General features: G+C 36.0%; 1 protein-coding gene across 2 annotated transcripts in view; it reads right to left on the reverse strand.

Moving 5' to 3' along the window:
- Nucleotides 1–25,660, reverse strand: part of ccser1 (coiled-coil serine-rich protein 1) — a 77,708-nt gene that overhangs the window by 44,016 nt on the left and 8,032 nt on the right. For both annotated transcript variants that reach the window (XM_084086352.1, XM_084086353.1), the window contains exons 4-6: nucleotides 19,147–19,237; nucleotides 18,321–18,435; nucleotides 3,813–3,954 (exon numbers count right to left, since the gene is read on the reverse strand). In XM_084086352.1, the coding sequence (XP_083942478.1) occupies nucleotides 3,813–3,954; nucleotides 18,321–18,435; nucleotides 19,147–19,237 (348 nt within the window). The remainder of the gene's footprint in view (nucleotides 1–3,812; nucleotides 3,955–18,320; nucleotides 18,436–19,146; nucleotides 19,238–25,660) is intronic.

Below are 25,660 nucleotides of genomic sequence, written 5' to 3' on the forward strand. Positions count from 1 at the left end.
ATTTATTTCTTATTTTAAATTAGCTTTTTTTGTATTAATATTAGACTTTTTCATTAAATTCAATCATTTTAAATGATAGGGAGTTAAAAAATATATATATATATATATATATACAAGCCAATAAAATAAAATAATCACACTTTTATTGAAAGTAACACTAATTGGACAGAAAATGTATTAATATATTAACATAATATAAATTAATATTAAATATCAATATAATTATTCTTTATTCAGTTCTACACAACAGAACCAGATTTAACCGATTTATTTGTTTGACCAATTGTCCAAATGATGTATAGTCCAACAAAGCTATTATCATCAGAGCATTTGAGCAGATAGCAGAGAGTGGAGGATCAGTGAACAAGAGGGTAGCGTCACTTTACCAGCTTTTGCCCAGCAGGGCTATTCCACACCATGTTACAGCACAGTAAGGCTATTGCAAACAGTGGCGGCATATATTTTTTGGCCATTTTTCCTCTTTCGGACAAAACTAATTTTCGGCGGTCGAAATCTTGGTGTATCCCTATGGGTTAGTTTAAAAAATAATAATAATAATAACACTGCACTGCTAAAGGGGATGAACATTGGCCAAATCAAAACCAAAAACACACAAAAAAGTAGCAGTTCTCTGTAATATGCATCTCCGTAGCAATATTTGTGGGTGGGGGTGGAGAGGGACCATATGACATGCAGCTACTCCACTGACAGAAAAAAAAAAAAAAAAAAAAGGGAACGAGGACACTATAATAAAGTAGTTTGACCGGGTCTATAAATTTCAAACAAGGTACAATAGCACAACCATTACAATGTCATTTTGGTAAATGTTTCACAGCAAACATGAATGAATTTTAAGCAGCATTTCAGACTCCATAATTACTAAAGGATTCAAGACTGATCCGACATGTGCTGCTTTTGATTAATGCGTTTTCTACGCCTGCATTTTAAGTGCAAGGAGAGGACAAGAAAACTGTAATGAAAACTGCAAACATATGGAGGTAATTCGAGAAGGTATAAAAGCAAAAGCAAGACAAACGTTTCACTAAAGCTGATTCTAAAGCTGAAAAACTACTAAACAACAGAACAACACAAGTAGAGCCAAATTTGTTTTCTGAAAAATGCAAAACCGTATTTTAAGAATTTAACCTGCTCAATATTAAAATCTCTGCTCTGAATATAAGGTAATTATCAAAATGGTTATGTATGCACATGGCTACATCTGAACTGTTTTTGCTGGCGGGAAATGCAATAGTTATGTAAATGAACCAGGCAGGTCGAACAAAAAAAAATAATAATTAAAACAACACAACAAAAAAAGCTAGTTTAATCCACGAAGGATGTATTGCCAGGTTCTGAATGCCAATAGGCAATACAGTACATAAATGTTCAAAGGTATAAGAGCAATTTAATTCAAGCCTAGGTAACATTCAGAAATGTCTGAGGTTAGACGGTCTCAACTCAAGTTCTGAAACCAGTCTAGAGCTTTTCTATTATAGGAACTAAGTATGAGCAGACATTCTATGGTAATTTGACATTTACTATTTTACATTTGACTGAATCAAAAACTCGGAACATTTTGAACTCAGTCCTTACTGCACTGCCCTGAATTAGTCAGAAACGAGGTATCAAATGACCAAAAGACACACAAAGAAAGAAAGAACAGGATATGCTTAATCTGTGGTCAAGCTAATAAAACCAAATGTCCAAGTTGTTGTGATTCTTATTACACTGTAGTTTACAAAAGCTGAAGGAAGATGGCTAATTTGCATGTTAATGAGAAGAGTCAGTAAAGAAGCCAAAGAACTTCCTCTTCAATATTCATGTTCCTCTGCTGTGCACTGCTCTCTGGACTTTCACAAAGTAATTGTTATTTTGAGGGAATGTAAAACAGAGTTCATGCAGCTACGAGTTGGATGAAGGCGGAATAGAAATGCGGGTGTTCTGGTCAATAAATTAAGTTGGGTGAGCAATATACTACAATTAACAGTAAGGGATTACACAAGAGCTTTTTTTTTTATTGTTGTTACTTAAAGAGCATTCAATACATTTTAATATTACTACCACAACAGAACTAAAACACTTCATCACTGTTCTGAAAGAGTAGGGGCACCGTTTTAAAGTTCTGTACTATTTTGTCTAACTTTTGGCCCTCTAGGGGTTAAAAACAAAACTGCACATGCATTTTGCGGAAGAACATTGTTTTGGTTGTGCTTTGTCTTTGCGTGAATGAACAAATAAATATGATCCTTCACAATACATCAGTGGTTCTCAATGGCGTTCCTTGGATTAATTATATAGGCTACTAAACGTAAGTATGGTAATGTTTATTGTATTTGGCGCTTGCAACGCCAAGGTCATGGGTTCGATTCCCAGGGAAAGCAAGAACTGATAAGAATGTAAAAATGTGTACCATGAAAATGCAATGTAAGTCGCTTTGGATAAAAGCGTCTGCCAAATGCATAAATGTAAATGTAAATATTTATTTAGAGAAGTATATTATATCATACCTCAAACTTCTCTAATAAACACTACTGGAGTGCACTACTGTGTGTGATGACATTGCAGGCAGTGGCGTAGCGCAAATTCACTAATTAATGTTCCAAGTTAACAAGTAGCAGGGACTAGTGAACACTGCGTAGGGACCCTGGCTGCGTCCAAAAGCTGAAAAATGCTGCCTTCAGAGGATGCATTCCAAGGTAGGAAGGCATAAAGCCACATCCAAATCTAATGTTAGCTTCACTTCCTGTCTCCTGAGAGACCTTCATCTGATCGATTTTTTAGTGCAGCATAGATGTATATGATTTGATTTGATTTGATTTGTATATGATGCCTTTGATATCCCACAATCATGTGCGTTCCATTCAGTGACAGTTGAGCTAAAAAATAAAGATCGCAACTCAAAGTTGCTGTTGGTGGTCAGTTTCTGTGTAAATGTATGTTTTTGACCGTTTCCACTTTTGATGTTATTTCTAAAGAGAAATTATAAGATATTGTATTATAATTATAAGTAATTGTAGAAATTAAATATTTGCTTAGTTATTACCAAAGCCTGTTCTATTTTGTTGTAAATCATTAAACCGTTATGCTGTCGCAGAAGCCTGTCTGAAATCAGTTTCGTCAGGTACCTTCGTGCGCAAATGTGGCCTGCGAAGTCATTGCCTGATAATGCCTGCTACACATTGCATGATTTTAGGCTGTCCCAGACAAAAGATTTCCAATCATGCTCAAGATTACATTTAAAAGCTTCATATTAGTGTTTTATTTTATTAAAAAAAAAAAAAAAAAGTAATCTAAATTTAAAAAAGGGGAAATTTCCATGTACAATTAAATACACAAACCGATACCGATTAAAAATATAAATATCAATAAAATATAGGCATGTAACCAATATGGCACCAAAAAAATTCTACCAAAAACATTAAATTTACAAAAATATAAAAGTGCACCCAAAACGTATATAGGCAAAAAATATATATATATATAAATTAATTAATTGCAACCACATGATACTAGACCTGTACAGAAGTACTTACTGCAATGTTTTTCTGGCTGAACAAATCGACACTGGCACATTTTTCTAGCCCTCACAGCCTTGTTTTCATTTGAGTCACAACAAGTATGGCGTCTACTCTACTCTAAGGTCTACTTACTGACTGAATGTGGCTCTTTTGAGTGTGATATCCTTCTGGTGTTGGCCCTGAATGATGAGGCATGAAACTGGCAGGGCACGGAGAGCTATTCTACCTGTTCTAATGTACCCGTGATGAAGGCCATAGCAGCTTCATGAATCAACTGTCAGTGTGGAACATTACCTCCTGCAGGGTCCTGCGTAACCGCAGCAGAAGAGTCTTTACCGCGGTGCAGTCCTGCTGCATCAGCCTGAACGGCAACGCTTCCAACCCGGCCAAAGTTTCATCATCACGAGACAGACAGAGAGACATCGGCCGCTGCTCCCTGGAAGGATCATAAGAAAACAATTTCTGTGAGCAAAAATCAGTCTGAGTGTTGGGGTAATGGTACAAGAAAATCAACAGAAAAAATGGATTTCCAACATTTATTGGCAAATGAATGTGCATAAAATGCAATACATCAGCATTTAATGCAATAAAAATATCAATTATAAACGTGACTTCAAACAAAGAATCAAATGTAAAAAACTTTGTTTTAGTCTATTGATTGCATCCAGATTTCTGGACAAATGAACCGATCAATCATTTATGTAGACAATGGGATCAAATTAAACTTGATTAGGAGTGCTTTTTGAAAAGACAGAAAGGGAAAGGTTCAGAGTGGAGAAAAGACCCTCGAGAGATAATGGAGCGGATAGTCATACCCTCTTCATCAAGTCCAAGTGGATACTAATCTATATATAAACTCAGACAATTAGACTGTTAAGAGGTTTCAAAATATTATTTTTTCCAACCTACTAAGATCTTGACTGAACTAGTGTTGTCACGATACCGGAATTTCCAAATTCGATATAACTTGAAAAATATTGATATTTGATACAAATTTCGATACCACAGGGGAGACTGACATATATACCACCATACAGATTATTTGTTATCTAATTTTTTTTAATAAGTTGGGTGATTTTGTTGTAATAGCTTACACAGCACAGGGAGGCTTTATTTAAAGGTTGTTTTTTTTTTTTTTTTTTTAAAAAGACAAGTAACCAATTGGTAATAAAATAAGAGCAAAAACAAATTGCAAACGATAGCACAAATAAATCAAATAGAATAAAAAACAAATGAAATAAACATGGTTTATTCAAAACGATATTGTTTTTCAGGTTTTTCAAGTTTTTCAGGTGGGTTTTTACAGTATATTCGGGTAAAAGGATAATACAGAAATGAAAGTAATGAAATGTAACATAACACTAGATCGTTTTCATTATAAAAATGAAATACAGATAAATGCTTACAATTAAAATTATTCAGTCAAGAGCAGCAAGTGATTTTGTCTTTTGTTCTTTGATTAACATGACAGACAGCAGCAGGAATATTAGGCTGCTGTCACTTTAAAGGCTTATGAACGGATACAATATACAGTTACACAACATGCGTTTTCTCTAAACTATTTACGTTCCAAAACTGACTGTATTTATCCGAATACTTAGGCAGGACAGACATTTTGACATCATTTTGAATGCATTTGACTGTTTAAGGACGATAAGCCATGTCATTTCCAAGGATGATGGACACAAAATCAAAGACTTCCCACCCATGGGTAATGCAATATCTTTTTTCAAGACAAAATATCTTTCATTCTCTCTTCATTTGAATAATATATAATATGGTATTGATAAATTGTGGGCTTTTATTCTTTCAAATATATATCAAAGAAATCTTCAAAGGAAGCACATAGTATTTGGACCAACAGAATCCAGATCTCTTATTGAGAGTTCAACACAAAACACTCTTGGAGACCTCTTGTTAATTACGACACTTTGATTCAGCTCCAGACTTGTCTTTATACATTTCTGGGCTTAGGATCGAACTTATTTCAAGTGCGTCAGAATTAAGTATTTATGCTTTTTACAGCAATAACAGAAGATCAAAAGGAACCTCAGAGTTTGATTAGAATTAAGCATCGCTTCCCTGGAACCCCTCCAACAGGAGAGTCGCAGAGTCCGTAAACACAGCGAGTCTTCCAGACAAACAACTGACACTTTTGTTGTCGTTTTTCATTACCACGCTGTTTATTTCAGGGGCTTTGTGGTGAGTGTCCTTGGAGCTGCAAGAAGAAAGTGAAATTTCACTTTGCTACTCCATGGCAGGTTACAAGCTTTCCATCTCACGCTTGTCAATTAATATCACCTTTTAAAACATCCTCCCAGAAAAATGGGAATGTTTTCTTTTTCCTCAATCCATAGCATCGACTGGTAAAAACATACTATCCATGCTGAAGTACACATTCAATTGTTTCTGCTTAAGTGAATTTCCGAAAGATTTCATAAATGGCTTGTGTTGCTAAATGTCTCAGAAAGCAGACAGAATCCTGACTTATTCATGATCCTCAAGCTGAGACATGGCATAGGAGAGGATGTGCTCATTCAACACACATTAAAATATTAGAGCATGTATAACTCAGTGTCTGCACAGAAAGCCAGCAGCAAAAGCAAGCTTCATTCTTTGTTTTTGCCTGTGAGAACTGACTACGCCACCTAACAGATTCTTCTAATTTTGACGAATTTGTCAAAGCATGGTATGGAAAATCGATCACTGCACATACGAATTACAAAAGCAGAAGTATGAAAAAACACTATTTCTTTAAAAAAAAAAAAAAAGGAAATCGGAGTGAGCACTGCAGGAGTGATTGTATATTGTGCCTTAACAACTCTAGATTTCCTTTAGCTTGGACGCCTGAGACATTCAACACCATTCTGAAATGTTTTCCAAAAAAAAAAAAAAAAAGACTCAATTTTGCCACTTTCAAGCAATTTCCAGCCACTTTACAAACACAGACCTGGTGTTAAATGCTGCCTCTTATAAGCAGAACTGTCAGTGTTATTGTTCTGTCTGAAAGAGGATGTTATTTACTTGACAGAAGCTATGTATCAGATAATTATATAGATTCAATCATTAATCATTAATGTCAGGGCCTCTATGATTCAGTTTAACAGCCATTGTGTTTGGCTACAATAACTAGAGTAATCTAAAGATGTGAGGTGAAGGTCACACTGTAACAACACTTAGCCGATGAACATGCTAACAGAAATTGAGCCTTGTGATTTGAAGCAGTTATATGCAAGCAGTTTGTCATTCAAATAGATATGCTCAGACTCGAACTGATTTCAATAGTTTGGCGTTAACACGTAGCCAAAGTACAAATACAATAGTCAAGTACACATAAAATTACATAGCATGCACAAATGTAAGGTAAAACAGTGCAGTTTTAACTACATTGAAATGTTTGTTACGCATGTATAGATTTGATTACAAGTGCACTGTTGTTCAAAATTTTAGGGTCAGTAAGATTTTTTTGGAAAAGAAATTTATACTTTTATTCAGCAAGGATGCATTATATTGATCAAGAGTAAATATATTTATAATGTAAAAAAAAATAAAATAAGCCGTTCCTTTGAACTTTCTATTCATAAAAGAATCATTGAAAAATGTGTCATCTTTTTCACAGCTATTTCTAGTCATACAAGTTCAGCCCAATTTAGACATGCCTGTATGTTTATGTTAGTTCAAATTATATTACAATACATATTTAAAATTAGGAATAAAATTCTTTTGACCTTTAGTCAGTAATTCCAATCCTACAGCCCCCCTATTGAGTGTTGCCACATCTATGAAAATATAATTAGCTCATATATAATAAGGCAGGAGTACATCTACCATATTTAGTGTTATGATTACTTCCAATCATCTAATTAACATAAATTAACATAATCATGTACATTTATAATAATAGAGCCTACAATGTCTTAAAATTGCTGCCTACGTAGGTAGCTCACTAAGTTTTGGAACAAAGCCTAAAGATAACACTTTGTCCCAAGATGTACATAAAAGCTGCTGACCTCAGGGTGTTTTTATTATGCTTTCATTATGCTCAACATTTACACTCAGAGTAACACCTACATATTCCACTCAAATCATTAAGTCACCTGCATCGTCTCACTACATAATATCCATTATCACCTCATTTCTGGCCATGATCTGATTATGCCACTGAATCACTGTCACCTAGCTTGTTCTTTTATGCATATGACCTCTGCTTAGCAGGATGACATCCTCCCTGCATGAGCTCTCATTTAGAGGCTGTATGTTATTTAAAGTTGTTGAGAGGCAGAGCACTGGAGTTCTTTACTGACATCTGTCAGATGCAAAAGACTCCCTCAGGTGAGTCGATGTTCTGTATTACATCTATTAGCACCGTTTTCTCATTAGCCCATTAGCATCCTCATTAGCATTAGGCAAGACTGGCCCTTTGTTCTTTTAATCACATATTAACTTTGCACTAGAGGAGCAGAATCCCGCCCATGTTCAGAGTTGCATACACGTGTTGGAAATTTAATGAGTGATATTAGTGCTTGGCTCTAGGAGCAGTGTTCCGATCAGAGAAATGCTCACTGCTCTTGCTAAACAGTTAGTTATCAGACGGATCCAAAAACTGTTGCCTTTTTTCTGTTGTGGAAACAAGGAAGATACAGAGAGTGACTGCTGTATAAATTGAGTCTACAAGATGCATTCATGTTTGATTGAGAGCATGAATGAGAGAGAAAGAGAGTGAAAAGTGGTATTAAATGAATTTGCATGATCCTTCCTGCCAGCTAAAGACAAATTTTCACACTAGGGGATCACACACATACCGATTTATCGTACATCACAGTACGAGTCATTTTATATCATGGTAACAGTATAGTTCCAATATCGTTTTGAAGCATCCTTATAACTTAAAGTACTCACTCACTGACCACAATGTGCAAACAACTTTTTAAAGATTATTCATAACAAATAAACACATAACGCAAACAAGCAAGCATCATATCCTGCTCTCTAAATATTATTTTGGTATCGGTCATTAAGGACATCCTACATTGGTTGACTACTAGCATTGCATATTTAGTGACCACTCTTCCTATGCTCATTTCTTTATGCCGCTGGCCATTTTGTTTATCTAAGCAAAATGATTTGACTAACACAACAGACTGCAACAAATTGCTCAAGTCCTATGAATGCAAGGATTTCTGGCAGCATTAGTAAAAGTCAACCGTTTTCACACTGCCATCAACCATCTCCCTCAAATTCATTTTTGCACTTTGACTCATTTTTATTACGACGACTAGCTTCAGGCCAGGATCAGCAACCTCAGCAATGACATCATCTTTGTTTGTTGATTCTGAACTTTTCAACCCCAAACATCTCAAAAGCTTAAACGTGTTGATTCTGCTCATTATGTGACGTCCCTTGTGGCTTAATTGTGCTTTTATTTATTTCTAGCAGGGAATTAAGCTATGATGTCAGAGAGAATGCGGTAGTGGTTGTGGGCGGTTTTTCGACATTAAAGCAATGTTTCTGGTTGATCAAATATGTATGCGTTTGAAGGGGTAATGTGTCACAAAGTGTTACACATACGGGGTTCATTTAAAAATGGACAAATTCCATGGACATTTAACGTTAAATCTTTGTTTCTCCTCTTAAAAATATATTACAGTTTTTCTCAATTGCTAAAACACTAAAACCCATTGGCTGAATAAAGTTCTCAGTTGCCTGAACTCATTTAGCTAATTGTGCAGTCTGTTGTCAATACCTTAAACCATTTCACACGGTAAAACACAGTTTGCAGATCTCACTTAGACTTTTATAGCACAACTCTAAACACATTCTCATTCTCAAAACACATTCTGCACTCTATTGCACTTGTCATCCACACTTGTAAACACAAGTGGCAACGATCAAATACAAATAGAGAACACACGTCATTGATTGAACACAACCACTCAAAATCGATTTAACCTGTTTCAAATGATGCCCAAAGACAAGAAGAAGCACACTGATCACATGTTTACTCCTTTGATTTTAGTATTGTATACTGTAGTACAGTGCATTGTAGGCTGTATACTGTACAATGAACAAATCCTATGGCCCTGAACATTGTGCTTTCCATTTGTTAACAGTACTGACTGCTCAATAGATTTTGACTGGTTGCAGGTTCATATCAACAAAGAACAAGAATTACAGTATCACAGAGACAAAGGACAAGTTTGTGAGATGCAGGGTACAGTACTGTAAAAATAGGGGTATAAGGAGGAGGAAGAACAAAAGAAAATTGCAAAGAGCAAAGCAGAGAAGTAATTTCTGATCATTTTTGAGCTACTATGATAGAACATGTTTCCGTTCATCAAAAGACAATGACGGAAAAATATTAAATTTGTTTTGAGATTAAGAATGTACTTCTCCCTGAGAACTATATGGGTTTTTTTTTACTTTTCTTATTTCCTTTTATCAAGTGCAGTCATACAGTATGTCACAAATGAACTTTTTGATGGTACAGTAAGGTTTCACGGGTCACTCTCAGAAAAAAAGCTGTCACTGTGGGGGTACCTTTTCAAAAGGTACACCTTTGTACCTAAAGAGTGCATATTAGTCCCTCAAAAGGTATATATTGGTACCAAAAGTGTACATATTAGTACCTAAATGGTACATATTATAACCCTTTTGAAGGGTACTGTCCCAGTGACAGCTTTTGTACCTTTTTAAGTCTACAAACAGAATAGATATCTTTCAAGAACTATATGTTTTGAACAATGTGTTTTCTATTTTTTGGTGTATTGTTTTCTGACTGCTTGATAGTGTATATCATTTTGATCACTTTGTTTATGATTTGAGAGCAGTGTTTGATTTTGAACACAGGTAAAACTGTTTTGAGGCGAAAGGAGTCAGAGGTTTTGTAAATAGTGCTTGAAGATGAGGTTTTGTGTTTAATGTTTTCAGAAAAAGGAGCAAGGTTTCAGAAATTGTGTTTTAGCAATTGAGAAAAACTGTAATAGCTCAAAGCTTTCTCCTTTAGGTAATGCCTTTTAATTTTCGAGTAACTTGGTGTAGAGGACAATTATAGACAACACGTCAAAGACTTCAAAATAATTTATTCACCATTTATGTCTAAGAACCACTTGTGTTTCAAGATTGCATGGCTTGCGGATGCACATCAGCCGAGGAGGCGGTCGGCCTCACAAAGACTGTGTCCAATCAGTGATGTCACAAGCTTCCTTGCTACATGTGACAATGGATTCTGCCGCTGTGACTCAGCCAGATCCCCTGGAGACTTTTCCCGAGCCAGATCTCACACACACATGCTGACTACGGAGAAATCGACATGACGCCACAACCGAGAGCATGATCAAAGGTTAGGAATAAATCACACCCGCAACTCCACGCTTCAGAAAAAATAAAAATAAATCCCCACATCTGACTGGTTCACAGTAATTAGTAATGCTCAAACTAAAAATCTCTCGCACCTTTTGTCACACCTGAGTTTTCTTGAACGTCCCCTCTCGCTCTTTATTCGAATCACCTTGACAGACTTGGGTAAGGAGACTGGGGAAAGTAGCACAAGGCCAGACATGCTGCCTTCTGTTGTGGAAGACCACAGCTTGCGGAGAGCTGAGGATTCTGCCCCCTGCTGAAGCAAACCTGCTCCTGAAGGACACAAGGAAGAGAGAGGGAGCGAGAGCCCAGCTGGTCCTGAGTTTTGAATCTCCGCGTTTGTGCGTTCTCTCTCTCTGGGCTAAAGATGCACTCAGTAGTTTTTAGTTTTTTTTTAGTAATGATAAAATAGTAGTTTTTGCAGGCTCTTCATCTCGGTGTACTTTTTAAAAAAATGCATAAATATATAGTTTTTCAAGTTTAAACACGATTATTACTATTAATATATTAATATGTACATATATGTACAAATGAAATAATTAATAACAATTATTATTATTATTCTAGAATGCAAATTAATTAACAATAATAATAATAATAATAATAATAATAATAATAATAATAATAATGTTATTAGGCAAGGCAAGGCAAGGCAAGTTTATTTATATAGCACATTTCATACACAATGGCAATTCAAAGTGCTTTACATAGAAGAAATTAAAATAATAACAAGAAATAAGAATAATTAAAACAGTTAGGAAGAATAAAAAATAAAATACAGTACAGTACAAACAGTCGGACGAGCATTGGCACAGTGCTCATTCATTAAATGCATAGCTAAACAGATGTGTTTTGAGTCTGGATTTGAAAGTGACTATTGTAGGAGCACGTCTGATCTCCTCTGGAAGCTGGTTCCAGCTGCGGCTGGCATAATAGCTAAAAGCGGACTCGCCATGCTTTGAGTGAACCGTTGGTATTTCTAGCTGATATGATCCTAGTGATCTGAGTGATCTGTTGGGTTTATATTCAGTGAGCATATCTGCGATGTATTTAGGTCCTAGGCCATTGAATGATTTATATACCAGTAATAATACTTTAAAATCAATCCTAAATTTAACTGGGAGCCAGTGTAAAGACCTGAGGACTGGTGTGATATGTTCATATTATTTTCTGGTTCTGCTCAGAATCCTGGCAGCAGTGTTCTGTATGAGCTGCAACTGTCTTATGGTCTTTTTGGGAAGGCCAGTGAGGAGTCCTCTAAGTCTTGTTTCTCTAAGTCTTGTCTGGAAACAAAGCATCTAATTCTTGCAATATTTTTCAGATGATAGTATGCTGATTTAGTTATTGCTTTGACATGACTACTGAAACTAAGGTCTGACTCTAGTGTCACACCAAGATTCCTGACTTGATTTTTAGTTGTTTGACCCCTAGAGTGAAGGTATGCGTTCACCTTGAGAACTTCATCTTTGTTTCCAAACGCAATGACTTCAGTTTTGTCTTTGTTTAACTGAAGAAAGTTTTGACACATCCAACTGTTGACTTCATCAATGCATCGGCACAGGGAGTCAATGGGGCTGTAATCGTTAGGCGAAAGGGCTAAGTAAATCTGTGTGTCGTCTGCATAGCTGTGGTAAGCAATTTGGTTCTTTCTCATTATTTGGCTCATTGGGAGCATATACAGGTTGAACAGGAGTGGCGCAAGAATTGAGCCTTGAGGGACTCCGCATGTCATGGATGTCCACTCTGACTTATGATCTCCTATACTCACATAATAACCTCTCCCATCTAAGTATGACCTGAACCATTTTAGGACTATCCCAGAAAGCCCCACCCAGTTTTCCAGCCTGTCAAGAAGTATGTTATGATCGACAGTGTCAAATGCAGCACTGAGGTCGGGTAGTACGAGCACTGATAATTTGCCTGAATCAGTATTTAAGCGGATATCGTTTATTATCTTTATGAGCGCTGTCTCTGTGCTGTGATGTGGTCGGAAACCAGATTGAAAATTGTCAAAGTATCCATTCGAGCATAAGAATTTGTTCAGCTGATTGAAGACAACTTTTTCAATGATCTTGCCTATGAAAGGAAGATTTGAGATCGGTCTATAGTTGCTTAATATGGTCTTATCCAGATTGTTCTTTTTCAGGAGGGGCTTGACAAAGTACTACAAATATTAGTTTTATTATTATTTTCATCATAACCTTGCCATTTGATAAATTATAATAATTATTATTGTAATTATGTCAGTAGTGGTTGTTAAATATTAATATTAAATAACAGAAGATATTATTATTAAATACATTTGAATATCATTATTAATTACAATTTAATTATTATTTAGATTTAACCATTTAAATAAATGCATTTATGACGACAAATCATTATATAAAATTATATTATTAGCAGTAGTACAGGTAGTATGTTTATTTAGAGCTGTTCAGTTTAGTCCTAAACCTGGTAAAGAATTTGCATGTTCTCTAATTCATGAGTTCTGAGTTATGAAATATGGTTTAAATTCATGAGTAAAATAAAATCTGTGATTTAAATGACTTGAAGAGATGTTCACATTTAGATCCACAACATGAACTACACATTGTCACACCTCAAATGGATTTTTTTTTTTTGTGTGTGTGTGTGCGCGCGCGTGTGCGTGTGTGCGCGTGCTTAAAAAAATTAATAATAATAATAATTGCAAACAACTGCAATGATTGTTTAATTCACTGAGCACTTATTAATCAAAAATTGCTATTCTAACCTATTATTACTAACTTATTCTGTTATATTCTGTTGCGGACGAATTTGCATTCTATTTGGCCTACAAATCAACATCATATCAGTACAGCTCTATAGCAAACATACCCGTTCATGGCGACCACCAAGAAGGGTCACCTTGTAGGTTAGAAGAGATTTTCTAGGTCTGACTGAGTCTTCCAGTCATATTTTTCAAAAAAAGTTATTCATTTCTATACGTGTGAAACTTTTAATGAGGAAAAAATTACTGAACGGACCTTTAAAGAAAAGACGACCAAAACATGATTTAGAGAAAGTGTAAAAGGAAACTAAATAGGTCTCATGAACAATTAGATTTCTTTCTTCCTCAGATGACCTTGCTGATAGTTTGACTAAATCAGATCGAACTGCAATAAAGACTTTTTGGTGTTTTTGACCAAAGGTAAAAATAAAGGTCATTTTGTTCCACACAAAATGGAAGAAAAATAAATTGAGTTTGGTTTGGGTTTCCTTTATTTTACACTGTGACTCTCTCTGTGTGAAAGCTATATAAGAGAAAACTCATCATAAACCTTTGCACCAGTCTATGGCAGAACTAAGATGAACTGAGCTCTTCCTTCAGCACTTCCTATAGCTTCATTTTTCTGCCTCTCTTCACAGAGCAAAACACTTCCTTCTGCCTCTCTTCAGAGCTGTAAAATGGGCTAGCGCCGTGTCGCTGAGCGAGAAAAACATAACACGAGCTGCCGTGCATCAGTCTAGCTGACGGTTGATGCGTTTTCCACACCAACAGCCCAGATTTCGCCTTGGGATAATATATCTTGTCACTTAGTCAGGGTGTAGGATTATAGCCCATCAAACAGTGCATCCTCACAGCAGAAAACAGGCCTCCCAGCCACTGTCCATTAAAGACATCTATACTAGCTGACACCTCCCCAGCATAATGACACTATACTGCAGTCCAATGCATCTTTCCAGAACCCTGAATGATGAATTTGACAAATATGAGAAAAAGCCAACTACTTTACTTCTTTTGAGTTTCATTATTTTCAAGGTTGGGTGAATTATTAGATGCTAAGATCAAGAGAGAGAAAACAAAAAAGGATTGTTCACCCAAAAATGAAAGTTTTGTGATTATTTACCCACACTCATGTTGTTCCAAAGCAGTATGCTGCTTTTATGGAATACATTATTTTTCCATACAACAATAGTTCATGGCGATTATGGCTGGCAGAGCTCCACTAAATAAAAGAAAAAACCATGACTGGTGCTCTATATTCTTCAGAAGCCCTATCATAGCTTTGTGCGAAGAACCGATTGAATTTTAACTCATTATTCACACGTTCAGATGTGTGTCTTAGCCAAATATGAAATCCAAATGCACTACCATTTAAAAGTTTAGGATTTTTTTTTTTTTTTTTTTTGAAAGCCTCTGCATTTATTTGATCAAACATTCAGTAATCGAAATATTATTATTTTAATCGTTTTTTTTATTATTTGTAATACATTTTAAAATGTTTTATTCCTGTAATAACAAAGCTGAATTTTCAGCATCATTACTCCAATCTTCAGTGTCACATGATCCTAAAGAATTAATTCTAATATGCTGATTTGGTGCTCAGGAAACATTTCTTATTATTATGAATGTTGAAAACAGCTGTGCTGCATAATATTTTTGTGGAAACCGTGTGGTGAATTTTTTCCAGGATTCTTTGATGAGAGAACATTAAAAACAATGCATTTACTTGAAATAGAGACATTCATAAATTTAAAAAAAAGATTAAATCTCTTCTGATCAATAGAAAACATCCTTGCTTAAAGTATTAATTTCTTTCAAAAACGGTCTCTCACATCTCATTCCAAACACAATACAAAGTTGTGGGGAAGTTTTCCAGTAAATAACTTTGTGAGAGAAAAACTCAAATTTAGGTTATCATACAGCTTCAAAAAACTCTAAATTATAATTATAAATTATTAAATGCTGTTAATATACCATGTTAACAGCATTTAATAATAAGAACTAATGAAATTAGTTAGCACAGCATAAAAAACAGCCTGGCTGACGATGAAAAAGAAAAACAAGGTCGGACAATCATAGCACAAATTGTGAGATCTTTACCATGATGAGAACAGAACAGTCCTGGGGTGCCATAAATTCGGAATAAAATACAGAACTTCCTCAGATGCAACATAAACCCAAATAAAACTGCTTTGCAGGGCTACTCAGTAAGAAATCTCATTCAAAACTGTGTCAAAGATATCAAGACAAGGTCATTCAATCACCACCTGCTGACAAGGCGAAAATATGTTTTCTAGAAGCAGCATGCCTTTTATGAGGCATACGGTAGCTCACATACACTATAAAATGTCATATAAAAGTGTAGGTCTGGAAAAGTACTTTTCATAAGCTTTCAGCAATATAGGGTAATATTTGGCACTGCAGTGTTGCATTTAAAAACGAAATCTACTTAGAAAACAAATACAGAACTTATTACAAGTAGTTGACATGTAGTGGTTCTGGTATATTCTGTAATCATTTCAAAAACTCCACTCTATTTTGGGGCATGCTCTAAAAACTGACAAATAATTATAAGGTCAGGAAATGTATTCAATTTTCTAGGCTAATTTCCATGCTAATATAATTTGCTCTGTGTCCACATGGGATTCATCCAGTTTTGAAATGACTCTGCTGTCATTACGCACAAGGATGAAACTGCCAGTCAGAGTAGACAGAGTTTGAGAGAACGTTATCAAATCAAACAAGCTGTCGGTGCAGTCAATGCCCTTGTCAATGGATCAGAGAAAGTTTGATAGTTTAGGGAACAAGATGCAAAACAGTGGAGGAAGTAGGACTAACATCCGCTGAGAACCTGACTGTATAAATTAGTTTAATCTCACATCGACATAATGATTTTATTTCTTGTGTTTGCCACAACACTTGGCATGCTAGTTAGCGATCGCTGTAGTTCACTTGGTACTCTGTGAATTAATTTAATCAAAATGCATCAAATCTGACTAAAGCTGTGCTTCTGTTTAACATAGTAGGACAATCCCTCAAATCAGTAGTGATGCTCTAAAATCAAAATACTCAGAATTGCACAATAGACTTGCACACATACAGAAATGGTGCAAATCACAACTGTAAACGAAAACTTCTTTCCATCAATATATCATCCATTACGATTTACATTATGGCAAAAGATGTCAAAGATTCTGTAAATACTGTAAATGTTCAAGTTTCTGTTCACACTTTCAGGCAAGATTTCTGGATTTCTCTTCGGTGAAATATCAGTTATTTATAAACATTATTGCATTTCCTTGCATATATCTGTAACATATCTAATAAATAGAAGCACAGATGACCTGTACACTAAAATTATATGATCAATACGTTATGACAGCAGCATATGTTTTTACATTGCTTTAACTCATCAAAATAAGTTAAAGGGGACCTATTATGCAAAATTCACTTTTGTATGGTGTTTGGACATAAATGTGTGTTGGCTCACTCCTTTTTTTTAAATCCCCATAAATCATAAGCAGTCTCTCCAAACAACCCGTTTTCAGAATGTGGCTTTAGTGACATCACTAAAGCCACAGGCCCCGCCCACGAGTGTTGACTGACACTGCCGTTATAACTTAGACCCGCCCTGACTGAGTTCACTGCGAGTTGTACACATCAGCCATTGCTGCAGCAATGCACTCACGAGACGCGTTGAAGCATCTCCCAAGCGTTGAAGGTGTTGTAGCTGGATGTATTCATTCACATAGCTCTCTCTATTTACTCTGCCAGCCACTGAAGACGAGGTGGATTCATTTTGTTTTCAAAGAAAATGCTCCCTCAACTCTACAGAAATTTATGTAAGTTACTTATGCACTTCTTATACTGTTTACTCAGCTCTAACAGTGATTTTCTAAAGAAAAACTGATGCTTCATCTTTTGTGTGACATACAGTAAACTTTATTAAACTCATCAGTATATTTTGTGTCATCATTCAGACAATTCAGATCGTCAGACGGAGTCCTACAGCAGGCTTGCATTAATAGTGTATACAAGCAATTCCAAATAGGTTATAATCGTAATTAAACTAAACTATACCTGTTCCAACACCATTCAGCATATATTCTCTGACTCTGTAGGCATTTTTATGATTGAAATGAACACCATTACTGCGACTATCTGTTTTATTATTATCATCTTCCCTGTTCTGGCTCTGATCGCGGCTGCTTAGGCTCCGCCCCCTTTGCCGTGAACCAGCAGCTCATTAGCATTAAAGGGGAAGCACTAAAACTTTGCGTTTTTCACAGACCCAAAAATGATGAAATGATGATTTAAACGTGCTGTAAATAAAATTCTGTTGGGTATTTTGAGCTAAAGCTTCACATACACACTCTGGGGACATCAGAGACTTATTTTACATCTTGTGAAAATGGGCATAATAGGTCCCCTTTAAGAGACTTTGACAGGTAAGTAATAATCTGAACTACAAATCTGATTGGGCCAGCAGAAAAATCATTATTGTTGAGCTCTGCAATTCTATTCAGTTTATGAAGCAATTGAACAATCATCGTGTGGTTTGCAACAAGGTAAACCCCATTACAGAGTCATTAAAGTGGGCATGTTACATTATCCCCCCTTTCGAAGCATTCATGTTCACAGTGTGTCTGTGAAATTGAAAGGTTCGCAGTGAAGCTCCAGTAAGGAAACGGTACCTGAGTGGGGGCTCCTTGGGCTCTCTTCCAGGGGTCCGGTCGGTGGAGGCCTCCAGGGGTGAGGGCAGCAGGTTGAGGCATGATGCAAGGGATTGACTGGAATCTTCCTGTGAGACTGTAATAGCAAATCAAGGAGAAAAAAGCCTCTGTATAATAACAAGCTTCAACTTTCTTTATTTCCTTGAAATAAAGGGTTTATTTTGTTTATACAAACAAAATGTAGTACTTTTTCGGGTTGTCACTTGTCCAGTGTGTAAATCTGGGTCCTGAAGCAAAACCAGATGAGAACCACTATTCATGCCAAAATGACTTTATGCACAAGCGCTGCGATATTTACTTCTCTTGCAAAAAAAAAATGCCTTAGCAAATATGAGCAATGACATCCGCAGAGTTTATCTGTCTAGAGGCTTTGCCTGTGGTGCATGTTAACGTGTAGCGTCGTAAGTGCTGATGTAACTCCTCCAGAAAACTATCAGAACATTTTGGAAAATTAAAATGACTACATGACTAATCCACAACTGCACGCATGCATAACTTAACGGAGTAATATTTTACAAGATATTAAAATCTGAAGACTAGCCCAAGTCTTCTTCGGCTAAAATTGGGGGCACGGAGAGGGGTGGGGGAATAAGGTCTCATCTTTTTTTTTTATCTGCGGCAAAAATCATTTCTTCAAGCATTGTAGCTATTATAAGAACGTGTAATTTCAATAACAAGACATTCAGAGATTTAACAGCATGAATATGAATGAGAATTAAATGTCATAATACATGTTGCAAAGTCTGAAGTAAAAGGAGAGTGCAACTGGAGTCTGGGGAAAACATACCATGGTGAGCTCGCTGGTCATCAGAGAGGTCAAGATCCAGCATCAGGTCATCCTCATCCAACTCAGACGAGCCAAGGTTATTCAAAACATCCTGAAAAAAAAAAAAAAAAACTATGATGCAAGGGTCAAAATAAAACATTTAGCTTAAAGGGATACTCCACTTTTTTTTGGAAATAGGCTCATTTTACAACTCCCCCAGAGTTAAACAGTTGAGTTTTATCGTTTTCAAATCCATTCAGACGATCTCCGGGTCTGGCGGTACCACTTTTAGCATAGCTTAGCATAGATCATTGAATCGGACAGGACCATTAGCATCTCTCTCAAAAAAATGACCAAAGAGTTTCGATATTTTTCCTATTTAAAACTTGACTCTTCTGTAGTTACATCGTGTACTAAGACTGACAGAAAATGTAAAGTTGCGATTTTCTAGGCTGATATGGCTTGGAACTATATTCTCATTTCTGCATAATAATCAAGAAACTTTGCTGCCGTACCATGGGTGCAGCAGGCGTAATGATATGACGCAGCGCCTGAAAATAGGTCTAATAGGTTAGACAAACTTAGTCCCGGTCACGTTGGAAGTTACCAAGCTGGGGACTATTTTCAGGCGCTGCGTCATATCATTACGCCTGCTGGATTACGCTGGATACGCCTGCATTGGTAATTTTTTTGAGAGAGATGCTAATGGTCCTGTCCAATTCAATGATCCATAAGCTATGCTAAAAGTGGTACCGCCAGACCCGGAGTTCGGCTGAATGTATTCGAAAACGGTAAGACTCAACTGTTTAACTCTGGGGGAGTTGTAAAATGAGCCTATTTCCAAAAAAAGTGGAGTATCCCTTTAAGAGGGCTCAATGATGATGGTCCAGTATCCCATTTTACATTGTATGCTGTTACATTGTATGTAGTTACAAATATATTCATATGTATGTAATTATACAGACTATAGTACATACATATTTAGAATGTTTTTAAAAATAAAATAATCCATTTTTATAAACAGATTAAAATACATTTATAAAAATAAATGTTTTATTTAATGTAATAATTTATAATTTTAATATTTAATTTAATATATTTAAATTTGTTTATAAAAATGTTTTTAATTTGCAATAAGAGCTGAAAATAATGTATGTATTTTTTTTTTATTTAGTGGAAAACCTATAAACATACTACATGTATCAATTTTTTATGGTGCAGCCGTCATTAGATCAAAATGACATCCAGTCATTAGATCAAAAATCTAATGACCACATTTTTTTACTGTTGAGACCTAGTGCCTATAGAAGATTGGTATTTTTCTAGTTATGACACATTTAATGTATCTAGTTTGCAGTAAGCAGTGACTAATGACTTTCTTAAATTCAGCCCAAACCTCCAGCTGTGTGTCATGGTCTGTTTGTTAAAGACTGATGACAAAAGAGGATTTGATCTGATTCAAAGACGCCTCCACAGAAACCCTTCCTCACATCTGACTAAACGGCGCAACTCCACTATTGCACACAAACAGCAGAAAACCTGGATATCGCTCAAACCAAAGTAGGCCTTTGAGTGCTGCTTTTCAAAGTGTCACACTGCCATCTTGTGCCCAATATGAAAAAAACATCTTCGATTAAAAGCCAAAAGGTAAAAAAAAAAAAAAGATATGTATATTAAAAAGAAAAAACAAGGTCCTTTATTCTAGCAAACAAGCCAGACCCAGTAAAGCTCTAATATGGAGTATTTGAGGCTAATCTTATTTAAAAGTGCACGTAAAAGACAAAAAGGCAAAAGAGCAGCTATTATGTTCTATTAAAGTGGAGAAGCGCAGCTCTTTGGCTAATTAAGCAGGACAGAGCAAAGGACTGGATAGTGCATCAGAACAGAAATGCCTTAACTTTGACTTTGCTAGAAATTAAAGGGTCGCTGGGCGCCTAATTAAGACTCTCAGGATATGAAATGGTGTGGCCTTTACCTCTTTGAAATATTACGATGCCAAATGACAAAATGAACATAATACATCACTACTGTAATAATCTCAGTAAGAGTGTAATACTGATGAAGTGAACCGACTTAATCAGCGACCTGTTCAGACACCTTATCCTGTTCAGACACCTTATTTAGAAATATTAAAGAAGAACAGTGTCATGGTTCATAAAATGTCCTTGTGAACATAAATGGCCAAACAGGTTGTTTTTGAGCATAATCATGTAGTCTCAACCAACGAGATCACTACCCACAGACACGGATATGACAACAGGAGCACAAAGAACAAAAACTGCCAGTGCTCGATAAACATGTTCACGTTGCGGGGTGGGGGTGGGGGGCTGATGAGAAGTCTTTTTTTTTTTCCTTCAAGTATTTATTTCTAAGGGATTGAGAAGGTGACAGAGAGCTGACATTTGGTGTGACTCACTCAATTTCCTGATGTTCAGATTGATTTTTCTGATCTTTTCATGTCAATGTCAGGAGAAAACATGCTTTACTCATTAATGAAATATCCTCTTGACAAAAAGGTCAAACCAGTTCAATGCCAATGCGAACAACTTTTCCGTTTCCTCACTTGGCGTTTCAGAAAACAACAGGTTACACATTGGCAGGTTATGCAAGGATGCTCTCTCTCAAACACATTTAGAATCTATCTGTGCTGCTACCAGACATTATGAGGTGTCAAGTGTATCCTATGGATTAGGAAATGACCTGAGCAGACCTTGGGTCACCCGCACGTAAAATTCATTGTAAGACGCGATAAGACCATGCGCATCTTGATACAGTGATAAGATGGTAGGGATAAATGGTAAGAATGATATTGAGACATGACGTGAAACAGATTCAAACCTATTTTTCCAACATGAGCACCAAGGCTCAATGTGTAGGGTCATGGCTCCAACGAGGGTTATTTGTTGCAAGATACAGCACGAGTTTATCAAATAGTTAAAAAACAAAAACTGGGCATGCATGGTAAGACTAAAAAATGCCTATTATGAATGTACTTTAATTTTCAGTCTTTAAGTCTTCAGACGTGTACTGGCAATGCTGCAGCGTAAAGACATACAATTGGTGTATGAGCATCTTGAATATATATATATATGCTTGGCATACTAATATTCGTTGTTTAAAGGACACTTTACACAGAAGTAGTCATTTGACTGTGTTTGTATATTTACATGTGAATGCTGATTATCGTTTATGGAAGGGTTTATGCTATATTTACTATGTGTATCCATTTAGTTAGTGGGTTTATTCCAATTCTGTATTATATTCTATTATTGTTAATTATATCTATTATATGCTCTGTTTCAGACCACACACACACATACCAATCTAATCGTTTTTACTCATGTGCTCAAACTATTGAAGTGAAGGTAGAAACTAATGGAAAAATCAAAATTTTGTTGTACAGCAGGTTTGTACATGCAATTTCAATGAGACAACCTTGAGACGACCTCAATTAAACAGATAATGGCTCATTTCAAGTCTAGGCCACAATGTATTGAGCAAAATAAGACCTGATTCAATAAGGCAGCTTTCTCGTAAGTAAAACCCATACAGCGACATAACTCGCTGCTTAATTGGCATTGTACGATGCATCATTGGAGAACTCCGGCACGTCCGACACTATTAGAGCTACGTACTCTTCAAAAACAGCGCTTTAATTCTCTTGAGAAACCAAAAGTTGTAGAATGGAATTTGTATATATTTGGAACGAAAGATACAGAATGTACTGCATTTTGCTTGCTTATTTTGCAAGTCCACATCATACTAACAAGAAACTATGCTCACAGGTCGAGAGCTGTAGTTAACCAACCACACAAATTTGCGATGCTGTTTGACAATGTTCGTTGGAACTATGGTTTTAGGAAAAAACAAATCTTTGAACTATGCTGGTAACAATGGAACTTGTGGCCATAGTTGGCTAACGATGCTTTGGGGAAACAGACTCCAACACTGTTTCATTCATCAGTAAGACCAAGTTCTCCTGCTATACTCATGAAGGTTGATAGGATGTATCAAACAAGCACCATCTTGATGCAAATTAAGCTGCAGAAGGCAACGCACAATTACAGAACAATGCTTATGTGATTTACAAGCATGCTGGCTAAAGATCACAGAAACTGGAAACTACTGTAGTTCCTCAAATGTTAATGTTTGAAGAACATTAGAAGAGTAGTGAATGGCATGCTTCCCTTGAGAGCAGTGAGCATGACCACAAATTCTCACTATGACAATGGAACATTTCCCTTTTCCTGCATGTCTTTGTGTTTACACAAAAAAAAAAAAGTTGTGTGTGTCTGCCTCATAAAAAAGTATGTTAATGAGCATTTACATTCTTTGGCGATCTCATAGATCAGAGTTAACTTAGAAAATCTACAAACAGAAAAAATGCAGTTTTTAATGGGGAAAAAAAGTTCATTTTGAAAATGACTCGTGGACCAGTAAGTGTCTCACTGATTCATTTAAATAACTTGTGAGTTTAGGATTCAAGACTGATTCGTTAGCCAATCGGACATCACGGATTACAATGTTCATTCTTTCATGCAGCGAGCACAACGCAAAAAGCAGCCCTTTCTCTGAACTTTGACTGGAGCCGTCGATTGCAGAACGATTGCACCGTAGGAGGGGATTTTCCTTCAACTAATCCGTTTCATCCTTCAATTAAAATGTGGGCTTATACATCTCTTTATCTTTATCAGACACAGCATCAAAAATCATCAAGAATCAGGATCCTCAAATTCAACCAAAACATGCAGCATGTTCGCTAAGATTTCCCAAATCTGTTGGCAAACCCTTGATCAGAAATGCTGCTTCAGGACGTAGCCTCGTCCAAGAAAAACTGGCAAACAGGAGAATGTAACTGAAAAGGTCAGGTCAGCCCACAGCCACAGTGAAGGTAAACTTCACTCACAAATTTTGCACAGCACATGATTTGATGACAAATTAGCAGTGGCACCTTAGCAAGCATTAAAGAACAATAACACAGGAAATGGCGTTTTCCTCCACTGCGCTGGAAAACAAGAGCAATTAGTTTGGCCTCAAACTGTGCAGGTGCAGACTACAGTATTCAGAAACAAAACAAAAGCTTTATGACTTTGTAGGAACTAGCCAAAAGTATGAGCAATTGTTCCATGTTACTGATTGAAAAAAATGTTTTCCTGTAAGGGTTTTGTCCATACAACATAAAATCTCTCTGAAGGTTAATTGTTTTGATTTATCTGCTAGCCCTATGACACCAATGACCAGCACCAACTAAAAATAGTCACTTCCAACTTAACTGCACTACCATTCAATTTGGGGTCAGTAAGTTTTTTTTCCTTTTTTGTTTGGAAAGAAATTAATACTTTTATTATTCAAAGATTCAACTAATCAAAAGGGACAGAAAAGACATTTAAATGTTACAAAAGATTTCCATTTCATTAAGCAGCACAACAGTTTTCAACAGTTATTATTTCTGAAGAATTATGTGACACTAAAGACTGGAATAATGGATGCTGAAAATTCTGTTTTATTATCAGAAGAATAAAATACATTTCAAAAAAACATTAAAATAGAAAAAAATTATCGGGATGTCCCCATTTTAAAGTAACAAGCTACCTTTTTCAAGTGAATAGGCATGGGCCAGTATGGTTGACTATCTTATTAGACATTTAATAACCAACTAGTTAAGTCAACTAGTGAATGTTTTCAGAATTGTTTTTTAAATATTTAAAAAACACAGTTTATTTAAAAAGTGGTCAGCATGCTAACAGTTAGCAGAGTATTTGTTCTCAGTGAAAACCTCACCACTACAGGCTTTTCAACACAATCTCTGTTGGACTTCAAATGTCCTGTTGTGAGCAATGCGCATGTTATTATGCATAATCCACAGGTTTATTGTGAGGTCTTGTGGAAAGATTAAAGGATAGGAATTTTCTGGTGTCTGCTTTAATAAACAGATGGTGGCTTTAATAAGCTTGCAGCAGACAAAAGGTTCAAACTATTGGACAATTTGAACAATATGTTTTACAATCATAACATGTCTATTCAAACTGTTTGAACTTTTGAATGAGGAATGAGAATCCAAGTCATTAGGTTACAATGAAGGATCACGAGACTTCTCGCAAGCTCGCTCAGTTTTTTGAGGACAGTATGTTCTAGGTAGATTCACAGCAGTGCCATACTTTCCCATTTCGTAATTATTGATTTAACTGTACTTCACAGCATATTCAACGATTTGGAAATGTTCTTATATCAATCTTCTGCTTTGGGCTTTTTAAATACTTCTCAGTTGATTCAATTGTTCTTTTTCTTCAGGTCCAAGTTCTGACACAATACTGCCTCAATACAGGAAGATGAGTGATGAGGTATTTTGCAAAAAATTCAAATATTGTGTTTATCATGCATAAATTGCATTTGTGTGTGTGTGTGTGTGTGTGTGTGTGTGTGTGTGTGTGTGTGTGTGTGTGTGTGTGTGTGTGTGTGTGTGTGTGTGTGTGTGTGTGTGTGTGAAGAACAGGTATGCTAATAGTTAAATGACTGGCTATCAGTGTAGCTTGTT

This window comes from Abramis brama, assembly GCF_963993115.1.
Source record: "Abramis brama genome assembly, chromosome: 16".
Classification (NCBI taxonomy): Eukaryota; Metazoa; Chordata; class Actinopteri; order Cypriniformes; family Leuciscidae; genus Abramis; species Abramis brama.